Source organism: Brachionichthys hirsutus, chromosome 14 (genome assembly GCF_040956055.1).
Source record: "Brachionichthys hirsutus isolate HB-005 chromosome 14, CSIRO-AGI_Bhir_v1, whole genome shotgun sequence".
Taxonomy (NCBI): domain Eukaryota; kingdom Metazoa; phylum Chordata; class Actinopteri; order Lophiiformes; family Brachionichthyidae; genus Brachionichthys; species Brachionichthys hirsutus.
The window spans coordinates 2,059,650-2,075,670 of record NC_090910.1 but is presented as its reverse complement, the minus strand read 5'-3'; the positions used below and the strand labels follow the sequence as shown (position 1 = coordinate 2,075,670).

Here is a 16,021-nt window from a genome sequence, read left to right as displayed (position 1 = left end):
CGGCAATCCCAAGACCTCTTGGAGGACACCGCTGGTGAGGGATGCCGTCAAGCTGACAAAGGAGTCCTATCAGGCCCTTTTGGCCTGTGGGACTCCGGAGGCAGCTGACAGGTACCGACGGACCAAGCGGAGTGCAGCTCACCGGGGTACCCTACTGACGTACCCCGGTGAGCGTATTGCGTCACTTCCTGTCCGCTAGTTACATGAATTGTTTGTGCTCTCTGCCACTTTTTCTGCTCTTTTCCCACATAACTTTAATCACTCCCTGTCCTATTTATTGTTAGCGGATTAACGCCGCCAATTTTCACGACTCTTTGGGGCGTTTCTCCTTTGGTTTGATAAGCTAACTATCGAATAGCTTTTAGCACCGCTAGCTAGCTAGCGATGGCTTCTCCCTCTGCCTCTCCGCTGTCCTGCTCAGTGTGTCAAATGTTTAGCTTCTCCTCTGCTTCCTTTACTGACAGCGAAACGTGTAAGAGGTGTAGTCTATTTGCTATGTTGGAGACGAGGCTAAATGATTTAGAGACCCGGTTCCGCACCATAGAAGCGAATCCAGTAGCTTCGATAGCTAGCCAGCCCTCCCTTAGCGGTGCGGACCGAGCCGCTAACCGTCTCCCAGCTGCTTCCGAGCAGCCGGAACACCAAGGCGGCTGGGTGACTGTTCGGAGGAAGCATAGTCCGAAGCCCGCTACGGTTCACCACCGCCCCGTTCACGTTTCTAATAGATTTTCCCCGCTCAGCAACACACCTGCTGAGGACAGTACTCTGGTGATTGGTGGCTCCATTCTCAGAAACGTGAAGCTAGCGACTCCAGCGGCCATAGTGAGGTGTATCCCGGGGGCCCGAGCGGGCGACATTGAATCAAATTTGAAGTTGCTGGCGAAAGCTAAACGTAAATACCGTAAGATTGTAATCCACGTCGGCACTAATGACGTCCGGCTACGCCAGTCGGAGGTCACTAAAATTAATATTGAGTCGGTGTGTAGCTTTGCTAGGACTATGTCGGACTCCGTAGTTTTCTCTGGCTCCCTCCCCAATCTGACGAGTGACGATATGTTTAGCCGCATGTCGTCATTCAACCGCTGGCTATCTAGGTGGTGTCCGGAAAACAACGTGGGCTTCGTAAATAACTGGCAGACATTCTGGGGAAAACCTGGTCTTATTAGGAGAGACGGTGTCCATCCTACGTTTGGTGGCGCAGCTCTCATTTCTAGCAATCTGACCGAGTTTGTTAGACAACCAAAACCCTGACAATCCAGAGTCGGGACCAGGAGTCAGAGATGTAGTCCTACACCCATCTCTGAGCATCCTCTGGATCAGTCACCCACCCAGAACCCCATCCAGAACCCCACACGGAACCCCATAGAGATGGTGTCTATAGAGATGGTGTCTGTTCCCCGACCCCCTAAGGTTGTTAAATTGTACAGGAGACGTGTTTCTCCTGGAAACCTTATAAAAATAAAAACTGCTGCCACAGAAATTAATAATAGTAAAACCATTAAATGTGGACTTTTGAATATTCGCTCTTTGGCGTCAAAGGCATTTTTAATAAATGATCTGATCTCAGATCAGCATGTTGATATTTTCTCTTTGACAGAAACCTGGCTGGGTCCTGAAGATTATTTCAGTTTAAATGAAGCCACACCTCAGAGTTATGTTAACTCTCACATTTCTCGAGACGCCGGCCGAGGAGGTGGAGTTGGAGCCATCTATAACTCTGAGCTCCAGATTAACCCTAAACCTAAATTAAACTATACCTCCTTTGAGAGTCTTATTCTTAGTCTGTCACTCCCAACATGGAAATCAAGCCAGCCAGTCCTGATTGTTATAGTTTACCGCCCTCCAGGCCCATACTCTGATTTCATGTCAGAATTTTCAGAATTTTTAACAAGCTTAGTTCTGGAAACAGAACAGATACTTGTTGTGGGAGATTTTAACATTCATGTAGATGTCAGTGACGACTGCCTTGCTACTGCCTTCCTCTCATTACTGGACTCAATTGGCTTCTCCCAGATAGTGAACGAACCCACCCACAGCTTTAATCACACCTTGGATCTGGTTCTCACGTATGGTATTGATATTGATCAATTAATCGTGTTTCCACTGAACCCTTTTTTATCAGACCACAAGTTCATCACTTTTACGTTTGTATTATTGGACTACGTTCCATCAAACAGAACTGCCTTGACTAGATGTCTGTCTGATGGTGCTATTGCTAAATTCAAAGAAGTGATCCCATCAGCATTAAACTCATTATCAAGCCTTAACATTACTGAGGAGTCGTGTGGTAACTTTAGCCCCTCCCACATAGATCATCTTGTAGGTGGTGCTGGGGACTTGATGCGCACGACGCTTGACTCCATCGCCCCCTTAAGAATTAAAAAACTAAAACCAAGAAGGAAAGCTCCGTGGTTCAATTCTGAAATTAGATTGTTAAAACAAAAATCCCGAAGACTGGAGAGAAGGTGGCGCTCAACTAAATTGGAGGAGTCTCGTTTAATCTGGAAAAACAGCCTGAAAATGTACAGGAAGACGCTCCGCAAGGCAAGAGGTGCATATTACTCATCTCTAATAGAAGAGAACAAATCTAATCCGAGGTTTCTCTTTGACACCGTAGCTAGGCTGACACAAAGCGCCAGCTCTGTTGACCCTTTTGTCCCGATAGGTCTCAGTAGTGAAGATTTCATGAACTTCTTCAGTACCAAAATCGAATCGATTAGGGACGTCATTCATCAGCGTCTGCCTTCGTGTGGCATTGACCCCCCCCCCCCCCTGGCAATGGAAGTAGAGATACGGCTGTTACTCTTGATGGTTACTTGGATAGCTTCACCCCCATTAACTTGCAGCAAATGAGTGCAGCTATTGCCTCATCTAAACCGTGCACTTGTCTCTTAGACCCGGTCCCAACTAAGCTACTTAAAGAAGTCTTCCCCTCAATCAGTATTGCTTTGCTAAATATAATTAATCTATCCCTACTCACAGGCTATGTACCCAAGTCTTTTAAAACAGCAGTCATTAAACCGCTTCTCAAAAAACCAACATTGGATCCTGATGTCTTGGCTAACTATCGGCCAATTTCAAACCTTCCATTCCTGTCAAAGCTTTTAGAGAAAGCAGTTTCCAGTCAGCTGTGTGAATTCTTACAAGACAATAAGTTATTTGAGGTTTTTCAGTCGGGTTTCAGAGCTCATCATAGCACAGAGACAGCATTAGTTAAAGTCGCCAATGACCTTTTACTAGCGTCTGATAATGGACTTGTCTCCGTGCTTATTTTATTAGATCTTAGTGCAGCCTTTGACACAATAGATCATCAGGTTCTGTTACAGAGGCTGGAACAATCTGTTGGTGTTAGAGGATCTGCATTAAACTGGTTTAGTTCCTACTTGTCTGATAGATTTCAGTTTGTACGTGTTCGTGATAAGTCTTCTACGTACACTGAAGTTAAATATGGAGTTCCACAGGGTTCAGTGCTTGGACCTATTCTGTTCATGCTGTATATGCTACCCTTAGGTAACATTATTAAGAAACATAGCATAAATTTCCACTGCTATGCGGACGATACTCAATTGTACCTGTCCGTTCAGCCAGACAAGGTCGATCAGTCAGACGTGCCTTAAGGACATTAACTCCTGGATGACCGAGAACTTCCTGTTATTAAATCTAAATAAAACTGAGGTTCTGGTTCTTGGGCCAAAGCATCTCAGAAATGTCTGTTCTAGTGTTGTAGTTGAACTAGATGGCGTCTCAGTGTCCACCAGCACCACTGCCAAGAATCTGGGTGTAATCTTTGATCAGGACCTGTCATTTCAGTCCCAGATAAAGCATATTTCAAGGACTGCGTTCTTTCACCTTCAGAATATTTTAAAAGTCAGGCACCTACTAACCCGAAAAGATGCAGAAAAAATAGTCCATGCTTTTGTAACTTCCAGACTGGACTACTGCAACTCCTTACTGTCCGGCTGCCCAAAAAAGTCTATTAAACATCTCCAGCTAATCCAGAATGCAGCAGCTCGTGTTTTGACGGGGACCAGACTGAGAGAACACATTTCCCCTGTTCTGGCGTCTCTGCATTGGCTTCCTGTTAGGGAACGGATTGAATATAAAATCCTTCTACTTACTTTTAAAGCCCTCACTGGCCAGGCCCCTCCTTACCTTACAGAGATGATTATCCCGTATTGCCCCACTAGGACCCTGCGGTCCCAAAACGCTGGCCTGCTCGTGGTTCCAAAAATTTCCAAGAGCAGACAGGGGGGGCGGAGCTTTCAGTAATCAAGCTCCTTTATTGTGGAATCGGCTCCCCGTTTTGGTTCGTGAGACGGACACCATCTCTATGTTCAAGAGTAGATTAAAGACTTTCCTTTTTAACAAAGCTTATAACTAATCAATGCAGTAATCAGTATAATCAATCTGCTGTCATTAGGCAGCATTGGTGGCTTAACATCATGACACACTGAGCTCCTCCCCCTTTATCTGATTATTTATGTTATAAGTAGATGTGTGCAATATGTCTCTATTCCCCGTAGTCTTGTTCGCTCTCTCCCGCTGTTTGTCCCTCTCTCTCTTTCAGGTCCTTCTGTCCGTGGTGCTGCAGAACCTGGACCTGTGTCCCTCAACACTGAAGTCCACGTCGCTAGTCCTTCTGTCCGTGGTGCTGCAGAACCTGGACCTGTGGCATCAGCGCTGATGTCCACGTCGCTAGCATTAGCATTTAGTTTTTGTCTGCTCCTGCTCTGTCTCACTATCACTTCCCTATCTATCTCCTTGACTCGTCTCCGACCTGCCATTCTCTCTCTCTCTCTCTCTCGCTCTCTCTCAACCCAGCCGGCCAGACAGATGGCCGTCCACCATGAGCCTAGGTTCTGTCCAAGGTTTCTGCCTGTTAAAGGGAAGTTTTTCCTTGCCTCCGTTGCTCTTGTGGGTCAAGTTGGGTTCTGTGTTTCCCTGCAGGTCTTTCCCTGCTAACCCTGTAAAGTGCCTTGATATGACTTTATGTTGTGATCTGGCGCTATATAAATAAAACTGAATGGAATTGAATTGAATTGCAACAAACAACAAAAAACGGGCGGAGCAGAGGTTACGAGGGCTGGTAGTGATTGTCTCAACTCGTCTCAGGTGCGTCCGGGGTGACCGCAGCCAATCCACACGTCGCAGGTCCTTAATTGATAAACAGAAACAGGTGTGAGTGAAAAGGAAAATTGACAACCCACACCAACATGACCCTCACAGTATTCTTCTTTTTACAGGCATTTTGTAATCCCTTCGTGAACCATGGTCATTATTTGTATCTTTGTTTTCTGTAGTATTTTTATTGGACAATTTGTCATACAATGATGTGAATATTCTTTAAAAAGTTTCATATGCACTATCAATATTACTTTCATCATATACCTTTTCCCAATTTTATGCCAGGAAATCATTCTTTAATTTATTCATAGCTTCATCTGCCCTAACTCGTTTATACTTAATTCTTCCCTCTGGCCGATTTCCCTGATGGTTGCTGTTATAAACTAGAAACTGGTAGGTGGTCACTGATGTCGTTGATTAATATTCCGCTTACAGTACTGTTTACTATGTCATTGGTGAATTAAGCAATTAAGGTAGCACTATGGGACGTGATTCTACTAGGTCTGGATATAAACTCATGCTGCACATTGTATTGATAAATTCATCAATATTTTTGTGCTTATATGGATTGAGCAGATCCATATTTAGGTCACCACAGACAAAAACAACTTTTTGGTTAGTTCTGGAGAACATTCCCCCCATCCAGTCCTTGGATGCCTCAATACTAGAGCCTGGTGCTCCGTATACACAGCTGATTATTACATTTCTGTTTTTGTCTTCACATATTTCAACAGTTATACATTCTAATAAATTATCAATCACAGTTTTCATATGTTCTAGTACTTTATAATTCAAGTTTTTATCCACACACACAGCCACTCTAGTGATGGGAATTCTGGCTCCTCAGATTTTTTGTTGTCCAAATTAATTTAATAACAAATCATGTGCATTGTAAAATTAGCTACTAATGTAATAACATCCAATATATCAAATGTCTATTAAATGTCTAGCTAGTTTACTGGACAATGCTGCAAAATGAATCTTGACATATTATTTATTGTTTAAATGTGGCACAGGTTGTTTTGTATGCTTTTTTGTCATTGCCTGAAATAAATAACTAAAAAAAACAAAAACAAATCCTACACAACAAAGATTTGGGCCCAACCCAACCGATGTCAACTTAACATGACCTGAACGAAAACCCAAAAACCTCTCGAGGGCACAGAACAGAGGCTTCTTAAATAGGGGTGGAGTAACTCAAGTAACACAAGCGGGAGGCATGACACAATCAACCAGCCAAAATAAACCAACTTAGAGAAATCAGCACTTGAAGTAATCAAAGCAAAAATAACTATAACTTGGAACAAATTAATAAGTGAATATTAAAGTGCTTAAACCAATAAACTCATCAAGAGTTCACTTAGGAATACTATTCCCCCCTCAGTTCAATGTGCAGATGGTTGAGTCCATGCTGTTAAAAATGGCTTCCACCCCTGGCTCTGATTCTTTCTCCTGCTCCCGAGAAAGAAACAAGTGCAAGTGCATAATTCAGTCAAACATTAGCTGAAATGTGCACACTATTAGGAAATGTAACAATAATAATCTGTATTGTGATTTGTAACTGAAATAGTGAATAATCAACGTAACCCTAACCTGACTTGGTGATAGTGTACTGTACGGGGTAAGGGCTTCCTAGTTTCTTTTATATTCTAAAACCTAATAGTCAACCATTTTATTTTATTTACTGTAGCTTAAGTCATACGTACCTTGAATTTCAGTTTAACTCTCATATCAAATCAGTCACTCACACATTCATAAAATAAGGAAAATTAAAGCTGCGAGCAGCCTTGAGGGGTTCCTCGAACCCGGCGTACGTTGGGGCCTGGCGCACGTTGGGGTACGCGCTTATTCGCAATCCACGAATGTCAGAAACACGCGTACGTCCTCTAGATGTGACCCTGACGAAGCGTGTCAAGTTTGGGACCGATCGGACAATGTATGCTCCTGTTCCTGTAGGTGGCGCTGAGACCATCACCGTCAATGGCATGTACTCGAGTTCGGGTCTGGACTCTCATCCAGCGTTTAAAATTTGGAGACGGTCGGACCATGCAAAGTGAAGCTCCGACAGCCAAAAGAACAAAGCAAATAAGCAAGCTCAAAATACAAAATCTAACAAAGGCAGATCCCAGGGATGAGGAGCGGCAGAAAGACGTTCTGTACGCAGGGACATGATCCATGAAAAATAGTCCGACTAGGAACAGCGGGCGGAGCAGGGCTTATGAAGGCCGGTCGTAATCAGCCTCAGGTGTGTCTGGGCTGAGAGGCAGCAACCAGGTGTGAGTCGTAGGCCAATCAGCCAGTGCAGCCACATGACCCTCACAAACAGCGCAACAAATGGTGCAATAACAGCTACACAACTTCGACAATGTGTACTCACCACACAGTTCTGTGCGAGTGTTGAACAATGACCTTCAATTTACACCACGACCGAAATGCAGTTTGCTGCAATACCGAAGCTTTCTGGGGAGCAGGATGCGGAGCAGAACCTCTCAGGTGGACAACTAGGACTGAATTATTTATAAAGGCCGCCGCCGACCACGCACAGCTGAGAAACGAGTGAAATATATTAGTGGATCAGTTTCAAAATGGGCATAATGTGAAATACGCAAACGCTTTATTACCATTCAAGTCAAAAACAAAATGTCAACAAGCACATTTTCTAGTCTGAATAAAAGACTGATTAAAATGGTTGACGAGGGAATTAAAATTAAATTAAAATTAAAGCTGCGAGCAGCCTTGAGAGGTTCCTCGAACCCGGCGTACGTTGGGGCCTGGCGCACGTTGGTGTACGCGCTTATTCGCAATCCACGAATGTCAGAAACACGCGTACGTCCTCTAGACGTGACCCTGATGAAGCGTGTCAAGTTTGGGACCGATCGGACAATGTATGCTCCTGTTCCTGTAGGTGGCGCTGAGACCATCACCGTCAATGGCATGTAGTCGAGTTCAGGTCTGGACTCTCATCCAGCGTGTGAAATTTGGAGACGGTCGGACTGTGCAAAGTGAAGCTCCGACAGCCATGCACGTCGTGCCAAAACATCAAAGTTTGCAGGGCCGCCACGGCAACAGCGATTGGCGAAAACGCAAAAGCTTCGCAATTTAGCGTCGTCAATGAGTCGAGAGGCCGTCGCCCGACTTTGAGATCGATATCTCGAAACCTCTGGGAGGAGTATCGCAAAGTTCGAGACCTATAAAATCGTAAAATGGCACATTCAAACGTGGCCTGTGACCTCATCGTTCGATCGATCAAAAATCCCTTCGCAATTTAACGTCGCGGGTACTTGGCGATCACGTCACCCGAATTGGACGCAAATCCGATAAAGCGTCTGGGAGGAGTTCGTCAAAGTATGCCAAAAAACGTACATAATCCAATATGCCCGACATCCGGGTGGGTGGGGCTACAGAAAGCCAATTACAAATATGTCTGGAATGACGACTTGGACGTTCCCACCAAATTTCGTGACTATCGGACAAACTACGTTCAAACTACGGCCTCCGTTGTGTTAGGGGGCGCTCTGGAGCCCCAGAAACACGCCGAGAGCAATCGCTTTACGAGCAGGTCGAGTTGGCCGATGTCCGTCTCCCGACCGATTTTCAAGAGTTTTCGCGTATGTTGAGGGGGTCAAAGCTACGCTACAAGGGAAAAACAATCAAGGGGGCGCCAAAGAGCCAATATGCGACGTAACGTTAAAATTACACAATCAAATCCTCGTAAGTACCGTTGCGAACCCGCACGTAAAGTTTCGTGGGTTTTCGTCGATCCTAAAGTCCTCAAAAACGCGTTCGTACATTTCAAATTTTCGCACGCCGTCCAAGATGGCTGACTTCCTGTCTGCGTATAAAATCTCAAAAATATTTACTAGCCTCGGGACCCCCAGAGGTACGACGTACTCGGATTTCGCGACGATCCGAGCACCTTTTCGGAGAAAAGCCGACTTCAGGTGGCGCTATGGAGCCCCCAATCCATATACAATTCCAATTAAATTCCAGATTTAGAAACTAGACACCAGATGTGACACTCCTATATGGTTTCGACACCTCTAGGTGCCCGGGAAGTGCCTCAAAAAGCCATTTGAAAATAATAATAATAATAATAATAATAATTTCTCAAAAAACAATAGGTTCCTTGAACCTTCGTTCTCGGAACCTAATAAGAACAACAATGCTAATGCTAATCAGTCCGTCGAAACAGAGCTTCCTGGTCGGGGTGTAGTCTTCTTCGGCCTCTTCTTCTTGCCTTCCTTGAACACGGGAGAGTGCAAAAATGTGGTTTCGGTGTGTTTATCCCCTCGTCTCAATTTGCTGTTGAGGCTCGGCTCCTTGTAGCTGACCGGGGCGATCCGCCTCCTGGTTCTCCTGTTTTCACCGTCTGGAGTTGCAATGGTGTTGGTCAGCGCTGCCAAGACTATTCCTGCTGGAGAGTCTCTGGCTGTGACGGCAGAAAACGTCTCGGGGACCGCTGCGCCTTCGCTCCCGCAGACGTGACGTCGGAGGCCGACGTGCTGTCCGACTAGGAGGCCCTGGCGAGAAAGGGCTTGACGTACCCGTTCCGTCTCTGCGGGGTCCATGTTACTGTGGTCGGACTATTACTGTTACGGACTGGTGCGAGAGGACCCCAAGAAACAGAGGACGGAGACAGTACAAACGTGACTATAAGCTTTACTGGAATGTTCATCAGTCGAGTCACTATCCCGGAGCTGCGCACGGGTTACGGGGTGGCTGGAGCCCAACGAAAATATCTTGTTAAACAAAAGACACAGCCAACAGAACAAAGCAAATAAGCAAGCTCAAAATACAAAATCTAACAAAGGCAGATCCCAGGGATGAGGAGCGGCAGAAAGACGTTCTGTACGCAGGGACATGATCCATGAAAAATAGTCCGACTAGGAACAGCGGGCGGAGCAGGGCTTATGAAGGCCGGTCGTAATCAGCCTCAGGTGTGTCTGGGCTGAGAGGCAGCAACCAGGTGTGAGTCGTAGGCCAATCAGCCAGTGCAGCCACATGACCCTCACAAACAGCGCAACAAATGGTGCAATAACAGCTACACAACTTCGACAATGTGTACTCACCACACAGTTCTGTGCGAGTGTTGAACAATGACCTTCAATTTACACCACGACCGAAATGCAGTTTGCTGCAATACCGAAGCTTTCTGGGGAGCAGGATGCGGAGCAGAACCTCTCAGGTGGACAGCTAGGACTGAATTATTTATAAAGGCCGCCGCCGACCACGCACAGCTGAGAAACGAGTGAAATATATTAGTGGATCAGTTTCAAAATGGGCATAATGTGAAATACGCAAACGCTTTATTACCATTCGAGTCAAAAACAAAATGTCAACAAGCACATTTTCTAGTCTGAATAAAAGACTGATTAAAATGGTTGACGAGGGAATTAAAATTAAATTAAAATTAAAGCTGCGAGCAGCCTTGAGAGGTTCCTCGAACCCGGCGTACGTTGGGGCCTGGCGCACGTTGGTGTACGCGCTTATTCGCAATCCACAAATGTCAGAAACACGCGTACGTCCTCTAGACGTGACCCTGATGAAGCGTGTCAAGTTTGGGACCGATCGGACAATGTATGCTCCTGTTCCTGTAGGTGGCGCTGAGACTATCACCGTCAATGGCATGTACTCGAGTTCAGGTCTGGACTCTCATCCAGCGTGTGAAATTTGGAGACGGTCGGACCGTGTAAAGTGAAGCTCCAACAGCCACGCACGTCACGCCAAAACATCAAAGTTCGCAAGGCCGCCACGGCAACAGCGATTGGCGAAAACACAAAAGCTTCGCAATTTAGCGTCTTCAATGAGTCGAGAGGCCGTCGCCCAACTTTGAGATCGATATCTCGAAACCTCTAGGAGGAGTATCGCAAAGTTTGAGACCTCTAAAATGGTAAAATGGCACATTCAAACGTGGCCTGTGACCTCATCGTTCGATCGATCAAAAATCCCTTCGCAATTTAACGTCGCGGGTACTTGGCGATCACGTCATCCGAATTCGACGCGAATCCGGTAAAGCGTCTGGGAGGAGTTCGTCAAAGTATGCCAAAAAACGTACATAATCCAATATGGCCGACATCCGGGTGGGCGGGGCTAAGGAAAGCCAATTACAAATATGTCTGGAATGACGATTTGGACCTTCCCACCAAATTTCGTGACTATCGGACAAACTACGTTCAAACTACGGCCTCCCGTGCGTTAGGGGGCGCTCTGGAGCCCCCGAAACACGCCGAGAGCAATCGCTTTGCGAGCCGGTCGAGTTGGGAGATGTCCGTCTCCTGACCGATTTTCAAGAGTTTCCGCGTATGTTGAGGGGGTCAAAGCTACGCTACAAGGGAAAAACAATCAAGGGGGCGCCAAAGAGCCAATATGCGACGTAACGTTAAAATTACACAATCAAATCCTCGTAAGTACCGTTGCGAACCCGCGCGTAAAGTTTCGTGGGTTTTCGTCGATCCTAAAGTCCTCAAAAACGCGTTTGTACATTTTAAATTTTCGCACGCCGTCCAAGATGGCTGACTTCCTGTCTGCGTATAAAATCTCAAAAATATTTTCTAGCCTCGGGACCCCCAGAGGTACGACGTACTCGGATTTCGCGACGATCCGAGCACCTTTTCGGAGAAAAGCCGACTTCAGGTGGCGCTATGGAGCCCCCAATCCATATACAATTCCAATCAAATTCCAGATTTAGAAACTAGACACCAGATGTGACACTCCTATATGGTTTCGACACCTCTAGGTGCCCGGGAAGTGCCTCAAAAAGCCATTTGAAAATAATAATAATAATAATTAAAGCTGCAAGCAGCCTTGAGAGGTTCCTCGAACCCGGCGTACGTTGGGGTACGCGCTTATTCGCAATCCACAAATGTCAGAAACACACGTACGTCCTCTACACGTGACCCTGATGAAGCGTGTCAAGTTTGGGACCGATCGGACAATGTATGCTCCTGTTCCTGTAGGTGGCGCTGAGACCATCACCGTCAATGGCATGTACTCGAGTTCAGGTCTGGACTCTCATCCAGCGTGTGAAATTTGGAGACGGTCGGACCGTGTAAAGTGAAGCTCCAACAGCCACGCACGTCACGCCAAAACATCAAAGTTCGCAAGGCCGCCACGGCAACAGCGATTGGCGAAAACACAAAAGCTTCGCAATTTAGCGTCGTCAATGAGTCGAGAGGCCGTCGCCCAACTTTGAGATCGATATCTCGAAACCTCTAGGAGGAGTATCGCAAAGTTCGAGACCTCTAAAATGGTAAAATGGCACATTCAAACGTGGCCTGTGACCTCATCGTTCGATCGATCAAAAATCCCTTCGCAGTTTAACGTCGCGGGTACTTGGCGATCACGTCATCCGAATTCGACGCGAATCCGATAAAGCGTCTGGGAGGAGTTCGTCAAAGTATGCCAAAAAACGTACATAATCCAATATGGCCGACATCCGGGTGGGCGGGGCTACAGAAAGCCAATTACAAATATGTCTGGAATGACGATTTGGACCTTCCCACCAAATTTCGTGACTATCGGACAAACTACGTTCAAACTACGGCCTCCCGTGCGTTAGGGGGCGCTCTGGAGCCCCAGAAACACGCCGAGAGCAATCGCTTTACGAGCAGGTCGAGTTGGCCGATGTCCGTCTCCCGACCGATTTTCAAGAGTTTCCGCGTATGTTGAGGGGGTCAAAGCTACGCTACAAGGGAAAAAAAATCAAGGGGGCGCCAAAGAGCCAATACGCGACGTAACGTTAAAATTACACAATCAAATCCTCGTAAGTACCGTTGCGAACCCGCGCGTAAAGTTTCGTGGATTTTCGTCGATCCTAAAGTCCTCAAAAACGCGTTCGTACATTTCAAATTTTCGCACGCCATCCAAGATGGCTGACTTCCTGTCTGCGTGTAAAATCTCAAAAATATTTACTGGCCTCGGGACCCCCAGAGGTACGACGTACTCGGATTTCGCGACGATCCGAGCACCTTTTCGGAGAAAAGCCGACTTCAGGTGGCGCTATGGAGCCCCCAATCCATATACAATTCCAATCAAATTCCAGATTTAGAAACTAGACACCAGATGTGACACTCCTATATGGTTTCGACACCTCTAGGTGCCCGGGAAGTGCCTCAAAAAGCCATTTGAAAATAATAATAATAATAATAATTAAAGCTGCGAGCAGCCTTGAGAGGTTCCTCGAACCCGGCGTACGTTGGGGCCTGGCGCACGTTGGGGTACGCGCTTATTCGCAATCCACGAATGTCAGAAACACGCGTACGTCCTCTAGACGTGACCCTGATGAAGCGGGTCAAGTTTGGGACCGATCCGACAATGTATGCTCCTGTTCCTGTAGGTGGCGCTGAGACCATCACCGTCAATGGCATGTACTCGAGTTCAGGTCTGGACTCTCATCAAGCGTGTGAAATTTGGAGACGGTCGGACCGTGTAAAGTGAAGCTCCGACAGCCATGCACGTCGTGCCAAAACATCAAAGTTTGCAGGGCCGCCACGGCAACAGCGATTGGCGAAAACGCAAAAGCTTCGCAATTTAGCGTCGTCAATGAGTCGAGAGGCCGTCGCCCGACTTTGAGATCGATATCTCGAAACCTCTGGGAGGAGTATCGCAAAGTTCGAGACCTATAAAATCGTAAAATGGCACATTCAAACGTGGCCTGTGACCTCATCGTTCGATCAATCAAAAATCCCTTCGCAATTTAACGTCGCGGGTACTTGGCGATCACGTCACCCGAATTGGACGCGAATCCGATAAAGCGTCTGGGAGGAGTTCGTCAAAGTATGCCAAAAAACGTACATAATCCAATATGGCCGACATCCGGGTGGGCGGGGCTACAGAAAGCCAATTACAAATATGTCTGGAATGACGATTTGGACGTTCCCACCAAATTTCGTGACTATCGGACAAACTACGTTCAAACTACGGCCTCCGTTGCGTTAGGGGGCGCTCTGGAGCCCCAGAAACACGCCGAGAGCAATCGCTTTACGAGCAGGTCGAGTTGGCCGATGTCCGTCTCCCGACCGATTTTCAAGAGTTTTCGCGTATGTTGAGGGGGTCAAAGCTACGCTACAAGGGAAAAACAATCAAGGGGGCGCCAAAGAGCCAATATGCGACGTAACGTTAAAATTACACAATCAAATCCTCGGAAGTACCGTTGCGAACCCGCGCGCAAAGTTTTGTGGGTTTTCGTCGATCGTAAAGTCCTCGAAAACGCGTTCGTACATTTCAAATTTTCGCACGCCATCCAAGATGGCTGACTTCCTGTCTGCGTATAAAATCTCAAAAATATTTACTAGCCTCGGGACCCCCAGAGGTACGACGTACTCGGATTTCGCGACGATCGGAGTACCTTTTCGGAGAAAAGCCAACTTCAGGTGGCGCTATGGAGCCCCCAATCCATATACAATTCCAATCAAATTCCAGATTTAGAAACTAGACACCAGATGTGACACTCCTATATGGTTTCGACACCTCTAGGTGCCCGGGAAGCGCCTCAAAAAGCCATTTGAAAATAATAATAATAATAATAATAATAATTTCTCAAAAAACAATAGGTTCCTTGAACCTTCGTTCTCGGAACCTAATAATAATTAAAGCTGCGAGCAGCCTTGAGAGGTTCCTCGAACCCGGCGTACGTTGGGGCCTGGCGCACGTTGGGGTACGCGCTTATTCGCAATCCACGAATGTCAGAAACACGCGTACGTCCTCTAGACGTGACCCTGATGAAGCGGGTCAAGTTTGGGACCGATCCGACAATGTATGCTCCTGTTCCTGTAGGTGGCGCTGAGACCATCACCGTCAATGGCATGTACTCGAGTTCAGGTCTGGACTCTCATCAAGCGTGTGAAATTTGGAGACGGTCGGACCGTGTAAAGTGAAGCTCCGACAGCCATGCACGTCGTGCCAAAACATCAAAGTTTGCAGGGCCGCCACGGCAACAGCGATTGGCGAAAACGCAAAAGCTTCGCAATTTAGCGTCGTCAATGAGTCGAGAGGCCGTCGCCCGACTTTGAGATCGATATCTCGAAACCTCTGGGAGGAGTATCGCAAAGTTCGAGACCTATAAAATCGTAAAATGGCACATTCAAACGTGGCCTGTGACCTCATCGTTCGATCAATCAAAAATCCCTTCGCAATTTAACGTCGCGGGTACTTGGCGATCACGTCACCCGAATTGGACGCGAATCCGATAAAGCGTCTGGGAGGAGTTCGTCAAAGTATGCCAAAAAACGTACATAATCCAATATGGCCGACATCCGGGTGGGCGGGGCTACAGAAAGCCAATTACAAATATGTCTGGAATGACGATTTGGACGTTCCCACCAAATTTCGTGACTATCGGACAAACTACGTTCAAACTACGGCCTCCGTTGCGTTAGGGGGCGCTCTGGAGCCCCAGAAACACGCCGAGAGCAATCGCTTTACGAGCAGGTCGAGTTGGCCGATGTCCGTCTCCCGACCGATTTTCAAGAGTTTTCGCGTATGTTGAGGGGGTCAAAGCTACGCTACAAGGGAAAAACAATCAAGGGGGCGCCAAAGAGCCAATATGCGACGTAACGTTAAAATTACACAATCAAATCCTCGGAAGTACCGTTGCGAACCCGCGCGCAAAGTTTTGTGGGTTTTCGTCGATCGTAAAGTCCTCGAAAACGCGTTCGTACATTTCAAATTTTCGCACGCCATCCAAGATGGCTGACTTCCTGTCTGCGTATAAAATCTCAAAAATATTTACTAGCCTCGGGACCCCCAGAGGTACGACGTACTCGGATTTCGCGACGATCGGAGTACCTTTTCGGAGAAAAGCCAACTTCAGGTGGCGCTATGGAGCCCCCAATCCATATACAATTCCAATCAAATTCCAGATTTAGAAACTAGACACCAGATGTGACACTCCTATATG

The 16,021-nt window shown here is 46.7% G+C and overlaps 1 protein-coding gene across 1 annotated transcript; it reads left to right on the top strand.

The window, feature by feature from the left end:
* The first annotated feature begins 384 nt into the window (after positions 1-384).
* Positions 385-1,251, top strand: LOC137904149 (uncharacterized). Its single transcript, XM_068748312.1, has one exon. It carries the CDS (start codon positions 385-387, stop codon positions 1,249-1,251), a length of 867 nt encoding a protein of 288 aa, XP_068604413.1.
* The last annotated feature ends 14,770 nt before the right edge of the window (positions 1,252-16,021 follow it).

Excerpts from the sequence above, each read along its gene's own strand:
- LOC137904149 (XM_068748312.1), top strand. The coding sequence starts at position 385 with ATGGCTTCTCCCTCTGCCTCTCCGCTGTCCTGCTCAGTGTGTCAAATG.